The sequence below is a fragment of the Musca domestica genome, unplaced genomic scaffold, assembly GCF_030504385.1.
Source record: "Musca domestica strain aabys unplaced genomic scaffold, Musca_domestica.polishedcontigs.V.1.1 24, whole genome shotgun sequence".
NCBI lineage: Eukaryota > Metazoa > Arthropoda > Insecta > Diptera > Muscidae > Musca > Musca domestica.
Window position 1 is genome coordinate 11,807,812 of NW_026712272.1, and position 18,500 is coordinate 11,826,311.

Here is an 18,500-nt window from a genome sequence, read left to right on the forward strand (position 1 = left end):
GGTATTAAGAGAGGAAAGGAATAAAAATAAATAAATTATCCTAGTTGATTTGGGGATAAAATAGAAAATTAAAACTATTGGCCAAAATAAATTGACTTCTTTTAATTACTATACATATATATTCATGTGTTAATGACATTTTTCTCAAATGTCAAGCAAAGAATTGGCAGCTTCAATTGAACGATTTTCAAAGTATATTATTGAACGGTCTGAGTGGCATTCATACCGACGCAGTCGCGGATGCTATCAGCAGTTACAGGATGAATGCCATCCACGGAGTCCACTCCAATCCATTGCAGCTGAAGAACGCCAGCTGCCTAGACAAACCAGGGTAGTTTTGGCGCAATTACGTTCAGGATGGTGTAGTCGTTTCATCTGCCCGGCGTGTGATAAGCTGGACCTCTTTAATTTCACAGCCAAACATACCTAACTCACTCCAGAAGATCTCTGGCTGCAGCCCGTTAAAGTAGCAGAATTTTTAAACCTGGAACTTAAACCAGATAAGCATAATGCAAACACTCACATGTACTACTGCTACAACAAAAACAACATCAGTTTGGTCTATAATTTGACCATACAAACGTTTGGTCTATAAAAACGAACAACGCTTGAAAAGCATGGCAAACTTGGTAGATGGACTATTTGAGAACATGATATATCCTTTGTGTAAACCTAAGTCGACAGTATCTAGATCCTAGTTTAAAGGTGACGGTACATAAGCAGCTTGGTATCGTGGCTAGGCATATTAATGCCAAATTATAAGGGGAAACGACGGCAGCATGTGAGGTTCTGGAATCCCTTTATGATATTCGCAAAATATCCCATGCGAAGACACGTTAACATTTTTCTCTCGTGAATAAAAAAAAAACATTTAAGTTGAGAGTACATACAACAGCTTTTTTGACTGGCTTAATTCATCGGTTGGCTTTTTCGTAGAGGAACAAAGGAGTTTTAGGTTGACTCAGTTTGATTTTGACCCTATGCTCCTTTGTTCTTTTCCGAAGAAGCCAGCCGAGGACTAAGCCAGTCAAATAAGCGATTTATTTATTCTCACCCTTATTTTTCGTGGTGAAGCATATAAAAGTTTTTCACTCTTCACAGACAGAGAGACAAAAAACCCTTAGAAGAAATCCCCACATGTAAGTCTGCACTAAAAGTCTATGATCTCAAAATCGATTACTTTCGTAATCGTCAACATGACGATTTTCACCACTACCATAAGTCGACGTCTACTTTTGCACCTTTCCAACACACCAAAGGTCGACTAATCGAAAGTCGATTGACGCATCCCTAGTAAAATATTGTTCGTGTTAATAGAAAGACGTCGTAATTTGTGAGAAGTGACAACTCGAAGGGAAAACTTAAATATCGTCTCCCCCCAGAAAAAAAGCAGACTGAATTTTATTGAAAAAAGAAACAATTGCAAAAAAAGAACGCTTGATCAAGGGAAAGAAATATCATTGAAATACAAAGCGAAAACGACGATTTGCATTGCATTTTTTTTATTACTCGCCCAATACGTTGAAAAAAGTGGAAAGTGTCTCTTATTCATCGTCGAGCAGCACAACAGTTTTTATTTTGTGAAGAAAAAAATGTCGACTCCCGCACGAAGACGTCTTATGAGAGATTTTAAAAGGTATGTAGAATTTGAAGTTTCGTCATCATCGTCACTGCGGAAATAAATGAAATGCGCTGTGCTATGTAAAGGATATAAAAAACATTTTGTAGAAATCTTTGAATTGTGTGAACAGAGAAAAAATCCATTTCAACAAATTACGTGTGATTTGGCTTTGGATTTTGTGGTGTAATTTCTTTACATTTATTTCGGTGTGTATTTGTGTGTGTGTGCCTTTTTGAGGGAGAGTGAGCGCCAACGGTATGATTAGTTGGGAGAGCACTTTGGGGTTTTTTTGTCTTGTTTGTTTGCCAGAATTCAGTGGTGTTTTGTTGTTGCTTGGCATTCATATAAGACTAACAGCTCTCTTGCTCTCAGAGTTTATTGTTTTTTTTTTGTTTCTCACCACTGTATTCATATTAACAAAAATCATCGGCGTCTTTATTTTTACACATTCTTTATTGTTCTTTTTGTATAAAAATACTTCCCGAATTTTCTATTTTTTTATTTTTGTGTTTATTTGTTAGCCTTTGTTTGCTAGTCTGCTGTTGTTGTTTTGCAAAATAAATTTGGTTACAATTATTTTTGCACACACACAACATCTCTCTCCCAGACTCCTACTAGTCTGATAGTTTTCTCGCGTTGACTCATTCCTGTTTTTCTTGTATCTATTTTTATTAGTTATTTTCCTTTATGTCGTATTTTTCCTCACTTCTGGTGGATAATTCATTTTCTTTTTTTTTTTTTTTTGGGCCCGCTTGTGTTTTGCTTATTTTTTTGCCGTTTTTTTAATAACGTTATTTTTGCAAGCAAGGATCATATTGAAGAAGTCACCGAAATGTCAAGGATGTACGAAGGTGTGTTTGTGTGAATTTGCTCGCTCTACCCCAAATGGCTGTTATTATGCCATAAACAAATATTGCCAGCCAACCGCGCCACAACCGCCGAAGGTCATTGAAATTGGATTAATTTTTTTTTTTTTGCTTCGAATGGTTTATGTTTACACTTTGCCATTGCTGCCTGCCTGCATAGCCTCTGAGATATTCGTGATAACAGAACATAATAAAACAAATTGGGGCTTAACTCTAGTTTAGTAAAAACTCTTCAATTTTTTCGAAAATTTTTTCAGTGGTAGGTATTTTAACCATGATCCCGGGAAACTATTTTTTTCTTGGGGGACGGACCTGGGACCCCAGATTTTTGACCCGAAAGTCCGGGTTCAAGACCCCGACTAGACCCGGATCCACTTACCCGATATAGACAATATGGGTATCGTTGGAAAGCTTATGAAAATACCTATCCAACAAGTGGTCACATGATGGGGTAATGGGTTACGGTTCGGAAGTTATAGTCAAATTATCGATTTTTTGGACCCGGATTTTTTATAAAACCCCCAAAAAGTCAAAAAAGGGTCCATTATGGGGGACAACAAAATTGATGCCAAATTATAGCTGACACTTTTACCTTTCCAAAATGCTACAATTTGTGCTAATACCTTCACTGAGTCCAGAGATATGGGTCTTTCCATCCGCATAACCCGATTCTAACCAGTTCATTAAAACTATGTTTTCAATAAAAAATGGTATATTTTGCGTAAGAATGAAATTCAGAAATCTTTGGTACGCGTTAGCCGGTGTAGGACATACCCAGAGGAGAAAATCTCAAGCCCCGGCCGAAGGCCGGCTACTTACAAAAAGTATCCGATTCAGAAATCTTTGGTCCGCGTTAGCCGGTGTGGGACATACCCAGAGGAGAAAATCTCAAGCCCCGGCCGAAGGCCGGCTACTTACAAAAAGTATCCGATTTAGAAAACTTTGGTTCGCGTTAGCCGGTGTGGGACATACCCAGAGGAGAAAATCTCAAGCCCCGGCCGAAGGCCGGCTACTTACAGTATCCAAAGTATCCGATTTAGAAAACTTTGGTTCGCGTTAGCCGGTGTGGGACATACCCAGAGGAGAAAATCTCAAGCCGCGGCCGAAGGCCGGCTATTTACAAAAAGTGTCAAATTTAGAAAACTTTGGTTCGCGTTAGCCGGTGTGGGACATACCCAGAGGAGAAAATCTCAAGCCCCGGCCGAAGGCCGGCTATATACAAAAAGTGTCAAATTTAGAAAACTTTGGTTCGCGTTAGCCGGTGTAGGACATACCTAGAGGAGAAAATCTCAAGCCCCGGCCGAAGGCCGGCTATTTACAAAAAGTGCCGAAATTATGAACCTTTTGTTCGCGTTAGCCGGTGTCGGACATACCCATAGGTGAAAATCTCAAGCCCCGGCCGAAGGCCGGCTATTTACAAAAAGAGCCAAATTTAGAAAACTTTTGTTATTCCGACGACTGCTACGCGAAATAAACACTTTTTTATTAAAAACATCATTTTAATGAACTGGTTAGAATCGGGTTATGCGGATGGAAAGACCTATATCTCAGGACCCGAAAAAGGTATTAGCACAAATTGTAGCATTTTTGAAAGGTAAGAGTGTCAGCTATAATTTGGAAACAATTTTGTTGACCCCCATAATGGGCCCTTTTTTGACTTTTTGGGGGTTTCATAAAAAATCCGGGTCCAAAAAATCGATAATTTGACTATAACTTCCGAACCATGACAACTTACCCCTTGTTGGATAGGTATTTTCATAAGCTTTCCAACGATACCCATATTGTCTACATCGGGTAAGTGGATCCGGGTCCAGGTGGGGTCTTGATCCCGGACTTTCGGGTCAAAAATCTGGGGTCCCGGGTCCGTCCCCCAAGAAAAAAATAGTTTACCGGGATCAGGGTAAAAATACATACCTCTGGAAAAAATTTCGGAAAAATCTAAGAGTTTTTACTAAACTAGAGTTGTTCCCAAATTGGGAGAAAGAAATTAAAAATTATTGAAGAAAAAGCAATATTGATAGATGAGCTAAAAAAAGAAATGCCTACCAACAATAACAACCGGCGAAATTGTACCTAATTGGAAAATATTGGAAAGTTTTTTCGACGTAAATTAGAAGACTACAGAATATTTAGAGGACCTATGGAAAATGCCAGATCTATAGTCCATATCAGACCTATCTTGCATTGAATATAAAAGATCCATAGAAATCCTGAGGAAGACAAAGAAACGATATTCACTACAACGAGTTATTGAATGATGTCCCTACGGATCTTCCACTCCTTATTTCCAAATACCACTGGGCTTCAACATATTAAACTTGTCCGTAAGGTAGTACTGTGAATCGTGATAAACGTTCTGGTTGATTCCTGGATTAATATGTGTCGGCAACTGGACAGCTTCCTCTGATCATGGGGGAGTGTAGAGCCTCAAGAGTATTCGCTACTGGCAGCAAAGGATAAGTCTGCTTGTAAGATTGATTTTTTTTTTGTTGTAGCAGTACATGTGGATGCTTGTTTTTCGCTTCTGGTTTAAGCTCCAGGTTTAAAAATTCAGCTACTTGAAGGGGCTGTAGCCAGAGATCTTCTGGAATGAGTTTGGCTGTGCCATTAAAGAGGTACAGCGTATCGTACGAGCTTGTATCACACGCCTTCGTCAATTCGTGCCCAATACGAATTGAGACGACTGCACTATCCTGAACGTAATTGCGCCAAAACTACCCTGGTTTGTCTAGGACGGCATTCATCCTGTAAATGCTGATAGCATCAGCGACTGCATCGGCATGAATGCCACACAAACCTGCCAGAAAGGCTTCTTGATCTAGAGGTTCTCTCTTATTGCGTTGGACCTCTCTAGATCGGGTATGTCCTTCCTGACAAGCCTGGATGGGGAAGTTGTATCGACCATATGAAAGCATATGATTATGCTGACGTAAGGGAAGTACTTTCGCCTCCTCATGTAAATGGTCCACTAGTGTCATGAGGAGGCACCCTATCGCAGTTCTCAGGGCAGAATTCTGGCAGGTCTGGATGTTCCTTCACTGCGTAGCACTAGTATTCACAAACCACACTGGAGCCGCATAGCTAACCACAGACCGACCTATCTCGTTATAAGAGATAAACAAGGTTTTCCTGTCCGAAACCCAATTGCTGCCGGCTAGCGCATTGAGGACCTTGTTCCTACTTCTCATATTGTCCCAGATATGCTGTCGAATGTGTGACCTCCAGAATTTTGGGGTAGCTCTTGGTCGGTACTAAATTTCCCTCGACCTGCACCTGGTTCCTTTTCCAGGCTTCGGGAAATAACTTGGGTGGATAGCGACAGGTTGAGAACTTTCATCAGGTATTCGACTCCCAGTGTATCTAGTTGTTTCGGCCAGTTCTTTAGCCGCATAGCTGACCACAGACCGACCTATCTCGTTATAAGAGATAAACAAGGATTCCCTGTCCGCAACCCAATTGCTGCCGGCTAGCGCATTGAGGACCTTGTTCCTACTTCTCATATTGTCGCAGATATGCTGTCGAATGTGTGACCTCTAGAATTGGGGTAGCTCTTGGTCGGTATTAAATATCCCTCGACCTGCACCTGGCCCACTTTTTGGGCTTCGGGAACTATGTGGGTGGATAGCGACAGGTTGAGAGCTTTCATCAGGTACTCGACTCCCGGCGTATCCAGTTGTTTCGGCATTACCATTGAAATTCAGACTGGATTCTGGACCATTGAGATTCTGATTTTTGTGGGTACTCTAGACTGGCTTCAATAGTGGCACTAAACCGCCCATTTCCCATGTTTCCTGAACTAATAGGGTGGCAAATGATATTCTGGTGGTCCTAAAGTTTATGGTATCAATTCACTGATCAGATGAAGTTACGTATCCTAAGCAAATGAGGATAAACCGGAAATTTTTCGAGTGAAAAAGTGGTGATTCAAATTTAAGCAATCTCTATTTGTGAGCAAGAAGACATATCCAGCAGATATCATGAAGATATGAACAGGAAAGTCTGGTATCTTTAAATGTTCGCTCTTGAGAATTTCTAAGAACTCACTTGTGGTCTTCCAAAAAGACTTGCTTCCGACCGTCCCCAGGGTCTGGCTCGCGTCTTATATACACTAATTTAAACTCATTGCTCTGACTATGCGATGTATTGCTCGATCACCAACATGAGTGTTGACTTAAGTTTCTTATATTGGAAACCTTCGAAAAAGAGGATCTTTTGGTCAGTTAAAAAGGCTCTTGGCTGGTCGTCTATGATGCCTTCTCTTCGGTAATCTTTCGTACGTTTATATTTATTGGCCTATGAATATTCCTTTCTGGCCATCTATAATCTTTAATAGCCCTCTGTATCTTTAATTGCCGTATAAGTATTATCATGTTTTTCCTTACCTAAAAAAACATAGTCTAGCAAATATAACAGCAATAAACAGCTAAGTTTCCAAGAGCATTGTCAGATATGAGTCAATATTCCACAAATATTATCTTTGTATTTCAAACGAATATAGAAAGTAATTTCAAAAATAAATGCAGTGACTTCATTATTTAAATATTTCATATTGAAATAACAATACCCAACAGTCATCCTAAGTTGAATGCTTAAATTGAAAAAGAAAGGAGTGCTGTATGTCATACTAACCCCATTTCCCTATTCCTTTTCAAAGAAAAAAGCAAAAAGCATTCGTCTGTTAAAGTGTTGTTATGTGCTCACAAAACAACAAGAAAAGGAAATGAACATAAACAAAGAAATACAATCCTTGGCAAATTGCTTTGCAAATGGTCCGGCTGGTTTGTTGGGGGAGGAACAACTGGTATTACAAGTGCAATATTTTAGTTTTTTTCCATATTTTTTTCATTTGTTTTCATTCTTGTCATGGATCCTTAGGCTTGCTTGGGGTTGAAGACAATGTTTAAGGATTATTTTTTGCATTTGTCTTACAATAGATTAAATTACAAAGTTGCAGACAATTTTTAATTTCCTTAATGAAGTCAGCCTTTTAAGGGTTTCACATATCAATCTCATCGTTTAAAATAATTAAATTGGTAAATATATTGGGGTTTCCTTTATGACCAAAAAGTGGTCGATTGGTTTGTCCGCATAAATTTTCGGCTATGTTTTTATTTTGTATATGTCTTTTGGTCCTCGTCGATTATGAAATAGAAAAAATTCTTTTTCTTAAAAACACAAAAAGTCTAGTTTTCATTTTGTTTATCTTTACCCCTTTATAATATAAATATTTTTCAGCCTAAGAATTCCATTTTCATATTTTTGTTTATTTATATATTTTTTTAAATAAAAAACAAACACGCAATTCATTTAACCGAAAAGAAGGCTGCAGGGAAACTATGAGGGGTGCCATAGAGTGGCACAATGGGTTATGAGATTAGGCATGCATTTTCAAGGGAGCTGTTACGTATAGAACATCTATAGGAGCTCCTCAATAAATAGGAAATCCATCCATAATACTACATAGAAGACCGCAAAATAAATTTTCTTAAATGACGGACATAAAAAATGTAGATAAAACAACTATGAAAGCTATATTAAGACAAGAAGATTTTCTGTAGACGTAAAGCCTTTAGATCTTAACAAAAGCTATAAAGCACATGCAGTTATTCTATGATGATCGAATTTAAATGAGCGGATTTCCAGATAAATGGACTTAGCTCTGATTTCTTGAATAGTTTTTGAGCCTGAGCTTTATCCCTTCGAACTGATGATTTGATGATTTTGATATTATACTGCTAACTTTTTGGTCTTCTCCGCAGATTATCTATCAACCAAAAAGGTACTCTCTTTCGCATCTTTTCGGTTTGAAAATTTGGCTCTTCCATTGAGTTTTGTTCCGGCACTGAGCAATTGCTGCATTGTCAAGCCCAGTTTCTTGTATAAATCACCAATATCAGCCCGAAATGGTCTTGAGAAACTTCTTCTTCTCATTATATAGCATAGCAGTAGGGTCGCCGTCGGATCTGAAAGGGCATACGAACTGACTCCAAATACCATAAACAACACATTTCTGTTTGGTAAAAAAAGTTTGATCAATTGGATGTTTTTGTATCTCAAGACTTGTCTAGTGACATGCGTGATATGGATATGAACACCAATTTTAGGAGAGGGACCAAATAAATGAAAAGCTAAAAATATTAAACGGCCAAAAATTGCATTTTAAACCCTTGAAGAGAATATGTAAGAATACGTAGGTCTTTAAAACAAAGATGTGGAAGTGGGAGGCTTTATATTTTGCTATCTCATTAGAAAAAAGTCTTTAGTAGTACCAAAAAAGAGGCGGTCAACCCAATTTTCATCTTCGCAGTACCTGCACGTGACCGTGTTATTTAAATTTTTATACCCTCAGCCATATGGCTAGGGAGGGAATATATCATTTGATACGGCCAAAAAGTGCCTCGTCAAAATAACGGTTGAAGACCCTAGGTCTCTAGGTCTTTGGACCAAATGTTTTTCAGGACATTTGGTGTTGATATAGGGATGTTCGTCCGTCTGTCTGGCTGGCTGAATTGTGCGCACGATAACTCTCAAAGGGAGTACCCGTTTTGGTCCAAACTTGCTACATCGTAATATCATTATCAAACTTAGATCGAGTTCGAAGATGGGTAATATCGGTTCACTACTTCTGATACCTTCCTCACAAAAGGTCGAAATTTGCAAAGGATCATCTGATTTTGCTCCAACTTTGCAATACCTAATATTTGCATCAGTGCTAGGTCAGGTGCGAAAATGGAGAATGTCAGCCCACTCCATCAAGTACCTCCCCCACAAAGGGTCAAAATTTTGAATAATTTTAACTCTTATAAAATGTGATCTAATAGTTCGATTCTCTTCAAATTGAAAACATCACAATATTTTTATTAACCCAAGTTCTAGTGTGGAGATGGAAAATATCGGTCCACTACTTCTGGTACCTCCCCCACAAAGAATCAAAATTTTGAATACCCATAAAGCTCATGAAACGCGAAATTAACCTCCGATTCCGTTTACATCACATATCCATATTTTCATAAAAGCAAGATCTCTTATAAAGATGGTAGAGATCGGACCCCAGAAAGGGTCGATATTTTGAATAATATGATCCGAAATAAGTATCTAGTTCTCTTTGAATTTCACACATTCCAATATTTTTTATTAACCCAATGTTTTCGTTAATGTGGAATATATTGGTCCACTTCTTCTGATACCTCTCCCACAAATAGTCAAAATTTTGAATACTCATGAAACGCGAAATTAACAGCCGCACATTTCAGTATTTCCATAAAAGCAAGATCTCTTATAAAGATGGTAGAGATCGGACTATTCCTCCTGGTACCTTCCCCACAAAGGGTCGAAGTTTTGAATAACCAAAACGATCATAAGATCCGACATAAGCATCTTCTTCTCTTCAAAGTACACAAATCACAATATTTTTATTAACACAAAGTCTGGCGTGGAAATGGGATATATCGATCCACTCCTTCTTGTTCCTCCGCCACAAATGGTCAACGTTTCGAGTATACGCGAAGACGCGAAATTAAAATCCGATTTCATTCAGTCTTGGTACATCTCAATATTTCTTCCAACACAAGATCTTTCATAAAGATGGTACGGATCGGACTATTTCTTCTGGTACCTCCCACACAAAGGATCAAAGTTTTGAATAATCAAAGTGATCATAAAATCCGAAATAAGCATCCGATTCTCTTCATATTTCACACATCCCATTATTTCTACTAACAAAAGATCTGCTGTAAAGATGGGATGTATCGGATCATTTCTTCTGGTGCCTCCACCACATAGGGTTCAAGATTTTTGAAAAACAAAACGCTCAAAGAAAGCGAAATAAACATCCAATTCTCTTCAAATTTCACACATCAAAATATTTTGCCAATGAAAGATCTTTTGTGAAGATGATATATATCTGCCAACCTCTTCTGGTAACTCACCCACAAAGGGTCACAATTTTCAATACTTATATCTGTCATAACTTGCGAAAAAGTCGGCGACTCTTTACAGCTTGCTACATCTAAATATATATCTTAACCAAAAATCTGATATGGATGTGTAATTTATCCAAATTTTGTGATTTTGCATAAAATTCGATATAAATGTCCGATTCTCTTGTAATTTTGCCCATACCAATATTTTTTTAAGATGAAATATGAAAATGGAGTACTTCGGCCGACTATATATGGTACTCCACACACATTTTCTAAAAATTATCACATATCTCATATAAAGTAAAGTAGTCGATATAGTCCAAACGTGGCACGTCGCAATATTTATATCCTATTTATTTAGGTCCTATGCCCATTCCTTTGGCCCCTACTCCCATAGAGGGTCAACAGTTTGAATAATCATGAGACAAGTCAAAATATATTTAAATAATTGAACATTGGCTGAGGGTATACATCTGTCGGCAAAATCGACTTAGACGATATTTTACTTGTTTTAAATATAAATTGGCAATGTATCTGAGTCTAAGCCGGTACCTATGTCCGTATTTAAAAAAAAAAATATATATATATATATATATATATATATATATATATATATATATAAATGGCTAAAAAATACCGGCTTAATTAAAAAAACTAATCGAAAAAATACCTACATTTCATGTCATAGAAGAATCAATGAAACAAATACGTATAAATAATTTCAATCAAGGCAAGGCAAAAATGATAATTAGCAATGGCAATGAAAGAATTCACAATAACATTATGCCTGAATCAATTAAGGTACAATTTGTTGTTGTTGTTGCATTAGTTATTAATAAACACATGAAACAACAAATAAGACAAAGCAACAAAAAAGATGCGTCACTTTTACTTTTTTTTGCTTAGCTTGGCGCTTTTTTTTTACAAATTTGGAAACTTTTCACAAAATTGTAAGCAAGTAAAAGCCATAATTTCTAGCCAAACAAAGTAGCACTAAAAATATAATAGGTAAATGAATATTGTTGTATGCAGGCGCAGGCAAATTTATTAGCTGGCGGAAGACAGTAAAAATCATCATTAAAGTATTTTTTTTTTTCTGTTTTGCAGCAACAGGCCATCTATCGAGTCATCAGGCATAGACTGACCAAGCCCCAAGCTAACCGCCGAATCAATCTATATTTATGAGAATTTTTTCAAGTGATTGCATCAGGTGCTTGTCGCTCGCTCAGTTCAATTGTTTGTTGTACTTTTTGTTCTTGTTATTTTTCTTCTTTCTGCCATTGTAGCAGAGTCTTTGTGGTGGAGGCATGTGGGGTGTTGTGATGTTTGTATTTCACTGACTGACTGGCTGTTTCATTTCGAGTGCTGGTTAGATGACTTGCTAGCTGGCTGGCTGGTTGTTTAGTTGGCTAAAAGCCAGACATTGTTTTCATTAGTTTTGTTTTTGTTGTTTTTATTCTTTAATTTTTTTGTTTTTCGCCATCAAAAAACGTTGAACTTGTTATTATTAACAGAATCAATCTAAATATGTTACGTCGTACTTTTGTAGAAATACTGAAAAATACTAAGGAACCACAGAGAAAGAAAAAACAATAGAAAACAAAAAGTAACACAACAAATATAGAATGTAATCAAAATGTGTGCAATATGCGGAAATAATAACAGAATTGGCGTTGTTGTTGTTGCTCTCATTCTATAGACTACAATGATAGGCAATACGCGTGTATGCTGGGTGAGATGTTTTTTGTTTTTTCAATCTAGCTGATGGCAATCATTGCAAATTTTGCCGGTTAAATGCCGTATCAATTTATATTCCCACAAGAGGTTAATTAACAATAATACCATGTCAATATCAAATCAATAGATGGGAGGTAGGGTGCCCCGTGGCCTACATATTTGAAAAGAGAAGCTAAATGTTGTGAAACGTTATGAGTCCTAAAAGTTTGTAATTTTTTTTACAAAAAAAGGAAAAAATTCCACGAATATACGCTTGATATAGTTTGTGGAATATTGTCAAGATGTCCGTAATTTGGATCTTATAGTAGCTATGAAAATAATTAAAAAACAAGTTAAAAAGTATCAATCGGGTTAGCCGACAGATGTATACCCTCAGCCAATGTTCGATTATTATACCCTCCACCATAGTATGGAGGGTATATTAACCTCGAATTATACATTTTAGACCCCACAAAGTATATATATTCTTGATCAGCATAAAATTCTATGTCGACTTAGCGATTTCCGTCCGCATGTGGAAATCGCTTTAGCTTCCGAACGAAATGAAGTAGGTTGGTAAAATTTTACTCAAATGTATATTATGTCTGCAGGTCGTTTGGTATTGAAAATGGGCGATGTTAGGTCCACGTTTTGGTATATCCCCCATACAATGGTACCTCCCTATTTTCGGTATTTTGGTGATTTAAGCAACATTATTCACCGAAATTGTTTCAAATCTAATATTTGAAGTTCGTAACGTTTACTACAGCCTTAGACAGAAAATTGTCTGTGCAGGTCCACATCTTTCTATAGCCCCCATACAATGGTAACTCCCTTTATTCGGTATTTTAATGATATTTGCGACATTATTCACCAGAACTGTTTCAATTTTCGTATGTAAGGTTTGGAATCGTTACTACAGCCTATGACAAAAAATTACTTATGGTGGATTTTTTTTCGGGGGATTTTTTTTTTTTTTTTTTTGAAAAATTTCCAGTTCTTTCCGAATGGTGGAGGGTATAAAAATTTGGGCTCAGCCAAACTTACCTGCTTTTTTACTTGTTTAAATATATTTTACCAGATATTGTCGACCGAAGTATTCCAAAATTACGAGAAAATCGAAAATTTATATCCAATTTTATGCGAAATCATAAATTCCATATTCATTTCAGGTTTCTGGTTGAAAGAAATATTTAGTTGTATAGAATCGATGACTTGCTTCACAAGCTATGACAGATAAAGGTATTTGAATTTTGACCCTTTGTGGGTGAGTTACCAGAAGGGGTTCGCAGATATATATCATCTTCACAACACATCTTGGGTTAGCAAAATGTTTGTGTGTGTGAAATTTGAAGAGAGTTGGATGCTTTTTCTCTTTCTTCGAGCGTTTTGTTTTTTAAAAACTTGAAAGCATTGTGGGGGAGGTACCAAAGAAATGGCCCGATCTCTACTATGACAGATCTTGTGTTGGTGGAAATATTGAGATGTGCCAAATCTAAATAGAATCGGATGTTAATTTCGAGTTTTATGAGCCTCATGGATATTCAAACTTTGACCCTTTTTGGCGGGAGATACAAGAAGGAGTGGGCCGACATATTCCATATTCACATCAGGTCTTGTGTGAGTAGGAACATTGGAATGTGTGAAATATGAAGAGAATCGGATGCTAATGTCGGATTTTATAATCGTTTTGGTTATTCAAAACTTTGACCCTTTGTGGGGGAGGTACCAAAAGAAATGGCCCGATTTCTACCATCTTTATGATAGATCTTGTGTTGGTGGAAATATTGAGATGTGCCAAGTCTACCTAGAATCGGATGTTAATTTCGTGTTTTATAGGCTTCATGGATGTTCAAAATGTTGACCCTTTGCGGGGGAGATACCAGAAGGGGTGGAGCGATATATTCCATCTTCACACCAGGTCTTGTGTTAGTAGAAATATTGGAATGTGTGAAATTTGAAGACAATCGGAGTCTTACATCACATTTTATAAGAGTTATAATTATTCAAAATGTTGACCCTTTGTGGTGGAGGTACTTGATGGAGTGGACCGATATTGTTCATTTTCGCACCTGACGAATCATGGTAACATTAGAATTTTTTCAAGTTAGAGCAAAATTGGACTATCCTTTCCCTCTTGTGCAGTATAATATTTTTTCGAAAATCTCGACCTTTTATGGCGGATTTTTTTTTTCGATGAGGCACGTTTTGGCCATATCAAATGATATATACCCTCACTAGGCATATGGCTGAGGGTATAAAAACCACGAGTATGCCTTTGATCGAGTTTGTAGAATAATTTTCTCAGAAGACCGTGGACCTGAATGTTCAACGTTCTGCCGCCGGAGCTAGAGCCCATTATGAACGACAAATACCAATTTCTAGACAAATCCGTGGAAAAATACCGAATATCTTGAGGTGCGGTTATATGGGAGCTATACCAAAACGTGGACCTATATATACCATGTTCCGCCACCGGAGATAGAACTCATTTCGAACTACAAAACCAATTTTTAGACAAATCCGTGGAAAAATGTGTCAAAAATCATCAAAATACCGAATATTCTGAGCTGCGGTTATACGAGGGCTATTCTAAAACGTGGACCGATATAGCTCATTTTCAAAACCTAGACACTATACAAATTGTTCTGCTAAATTTTTATGCCCACGTCAAATAATGTGAGCTGTATCGTGATTTCAACAAACAGACAGACAGACGGACATTGTTAAATCGACTTAGAATTTTATGCTGATCATGAATATATACATCTTATGGGGCCAATGACGAATGGGAAATGGACGAGGTGTTACACGGTGGAGGGTATAAAAATATTGTTTAAAAAGTTACAATTATACCCCTGATAGAACTTGAAACAATATTGATGAGAATCTAAGATTATTTCCCTAATGAAGTTTGTAAAAATATTCCTAAAAATCAATTTGTGAAGTATTATTAAAAATCTACTACATAAACTCTGATAGATTTTGTAACAATATTCCTAAAAAATCGACCATTTAGCCTCTGATACAAGCTATAAAAATATCCATTTATTTGGCTGTAAAAAAATCCACAAGTATGGAGGAGTTTGTAAAATATTCTCAAAAGACTAGTGTTTGAAAAAGTTTGTTTAAAAAATTTTCAATTATAGTTTTGATAGAGTTTGAAAAAAGTGTCCTGGTGACTCTAGGTGTGTTTAAAAAATTCCTTTGGTAGTCATTGAAGACAAGATTGACAAAACATTTAAAAAAATTAAAAACAGACATACAATTTGCTTAAGCACCTCACGAAGATGTATTTATTTTGGAAGCTCTGGCTAACTATCTATTTCATTTTACTAATTCTATTGTTTTCGTTCTTCGTTCCATTTACAGACTTCAGGAAGATCCACCAACCGGTGTTTCTGGAGCGCCCACGGATAACAACATAATGATATGGAATGCTGTGATCTTCGGGCCACATGACACACCCTTTGAGGATGGAACATTCAAACTAACAATAGAGTTCACCGAAGAGTATCCAAATAAACCGCCAACAGTTAGATTTGTGTCAAAAGTATTTCATCCCAATGTCTATGCCGATGGTGGTATTTGTTTGGATATTTTACAAAATCGATGGAGTCCCACATATGATGTATCAGCTATATTAACTTCAATACAGGTAGGCTGCACGTTTAAATTTGTGTGGATAGTGATTTTAATGAAAAAATTCTCTTTTTTTTCAATTTACAGTCATTATTGAGTGATCCAAATCCTAATTCGCCAGCTAATTCGACAGCTGCCCAACTTTACAAGGAGAATCGCCGGGAATATGAGAAACGAGTGAAAGCTTGTGTAGAGCAAAGTTTCATTGACTAGCCATCCGCCGCCGTAGCCGCCGTTAAAGCCTTTAATTTAATAAAAATTAATCTTAAACAACAAAAACAACATTTTCACCTGGAGTTCATACTCACAATCATTTCCGTTTTATAAAACCAAACAACAAAATAAACTCTGTATTTGCCACTACACCAAAAACTAATCCCTCCTCTACTCTTGTTGCGCTCCCCATTTCACATGAAAAGGAAAACAAAAAAGAATATCCAAAAACCGAAAAAACCCAAATAATAAATCAAATTATTGTAGTCAGCAGCAGACACACATCCAGAGACACAGAATTGTTGAATAAACAAGAAAAAATATTTTAAATTCTATAAAAAAAACAACAAGAACAACAACTTAAAAAGTAAACAAAAGAGAAATTAATTAAAGTAATTTTTAATGAACTACAAAAAAACAAAACAAAAACAGGAAACAAAAGAAAATAGGCTTTTATTCTTTAGAAACAAACCACCATGGTTTTTTCCCCTACCGGTCCCCAGCAATTCTTTCTTAAAATAGCAATAAATAATTAATTATTATAATAAACAAAAATAAGCAACAACAACAAAATATAATGTGGTGGGAAGCGATCATTGTATTGTTTCAAAAAATACAAAAAAAGAAGTAGGAAGAGAAAATTAAAATATCAGCTAGGCAGAGACAGGCATTATAAGTAAAACAGAAAACAGAAAACAGAATCATAATAAAACAAAGTTATCCTTGTCCCATATATTCCCCCCCCCCCAGTCCCCCAGGAAAAACAAGTCGGCAACAAACAATCTTTTTAAAACTCCAAACACACACACACTTTCTCACTCACTCACATAAACAACTTACATTACATACGAAACTGAAAAAAAAACATAAAAATATTAATGTTTAAAGGAAACAAATCAATCTCTTCTTCTGTTCCTTCTCTTCGTTTGCCTTCCCCATACCGAAAAAAAACAAATAAATTCAAGTAAAAAGAAGTGAAAATTAAGAACACTTTATAATATAAACTTTGTTTATTACTATTTTATTTTCTTCGCTCTTAGCTTTAGTTCTCAATGATCTGATTTAGAAATTGTTAAAAATTGTTTTCTCAAAACAAAAACCAACAAACCAACAACTCTCTGAGATCTTTTTTTTTTTTAGAAATCCAGCATTTAGTTTGTTTTATTTTTCTTTTTCTTATTTTATCGTTAATTTTTTGTTTTCATTCTTTTTTCACCCTCTCCTTCACACCAATGAATAAACCTTTTTCCTAAGCGTTTTATTTTCTTTTTTTCTCTCTCTTATAAATATATATTTTTTTTAAATTATTCTCAATCTTAATCTTAGAATTATGTTAAAAAGTAAATTTATAATTACTACTATTATAAATGTAATTAAAAAATATAAAATAATAATAATAAAATAAAATCTGAAGCAAAGCATTATTAAATTATATGGTAAAAAAACATACAAATGATTTGTAATTAGTTTGGTTGGGGAATTTGGGAAAATGGGAAGAGGTCAAAGGTTTGGAGAAGGGTGGGTATGCCAGATTTGGAGAGGGCGCAAAGGCAATATTTGTGTATTTTTTTAGATTTAATTTGCAATTTCGATCGAGTATGTCATGTGCATAAATCTTACCTCAAATTAGACAGTGGGCTGTCGCAAATGACTATCGGAAGTGTTAAGCAAGGCACATCATCTTTTGGCAAAAATTATCTTCCAGATTGTATGTATTGTATCAGCCCAATTGCTATTACAAAACTCAGTTACCTCCGGATCAAAAACGCGCTTTTGAATGGCATAAACTATTGTATGCGAATAAGGATGTGTCTGGAGTTTACATGACATGACGTTAAGTTGCTGCACTTACAGTATTCTTGCCTTATTATTTATCAGATTTTTTTTAAGTTGCTGCACTTACAGTATTCTTGCCTCATTATTTATCAGATTTTTTTTTTTGATTACAACCTCTTGCAATGGGAAGAAAAAAGTCCGTAGCAGAATTTTTAGAGAAAGGGTAGTTAGGTTTAGGATGGTAGGAATTATATTATCGCCGACGCAGTGGCATAGAATCAATGGACTGTAATCGGTCGGAAATGCCACCACCAGCTTTGTTTCTGCAGAGGAAATTCAATGTAGAACCTTTGGAGTTGATATATGTTTCTCTGTTCTGTTCGTAATATTTGTATCGAACTTTTGTCGAGTTCGAAGGTCGGCAATATCATACTTTTATAGACAATATTTTTCAAAGAAAAGGCCCTCTCCTCTAGGTTACTCCGACGCAAACGGATGAAATTCAAGAAAAAACCTTAATCTTAATAATATGAAAAATTACTACACGTTGTTTTTTATACCCTCAGCCAAATGGCTACATGGGGTGTAGAGGGTAAGATAAAAAACTGGAACAAAGTTTAACGCCATAATTAATTTTGTTTTAATTTTATTGAATGAAACAAAAAATGTCGGAAATAGCATCAACTTTTAGAATAAGTTTAGATTTGTTCGAATTGGTCACCTTTGGCTCGTATTAGAAAACCA

At 36.2% G+C, this 18,500-nt stretch overlaps 1 protein-coding gene across 1 annotated transcript; it reads left to right on the plus strand.

Annotated features, from left to right (window-relative positions):
- Positions 1 to 1,285: 1,285 nt before the first annotated feature.
- Positions 1,286 to 16,940, plus strand: LOC101895768 (ubiquitin-conjugating enzyme E2-17 kDa). Its single transcript, XM_005178630.4, has 3 exons — positions 1,286 to 1,636; positions 15,498 to 15,783; positions 15,855 to 16,940. Exons 1-3 carry the CDS (start codon positions 1,593 to 1,595, stop codon positions 15,978 to 15,980), a joined length of 456 nt encoding a protein of 151 aa, XP_005178687.1. The 5' UTR covers positions 1,286 to 1,592; the 3' UTR covers positions 15,981 to 16,940.
- Positions 16,941 to 18,500: the final 1,560 nt, after the last annotated feature.

Coding starts and splice junctions, on each gene's coding strand:
- LOC101895768 (XM_005178630.4), top strand. CDS start 1,593: ATGTCGACTCCCGCACGAAGACGTCTTATGAGAGATTTTAAAAG. Junction 1,637..15,497: donor CTTATGAGAGATTTTAAAAG/GTATGTAGAATT, acceptor TTCCATTTACAG/ACTTCAGGAAGATCCACCAA. Junction 15,784..15,854: donor CTATATTAACTTCAATACAG/GTAGGCTGCACG, acceptor TTCAATTTACAG/TCATTATTGAGTGATCCAAA.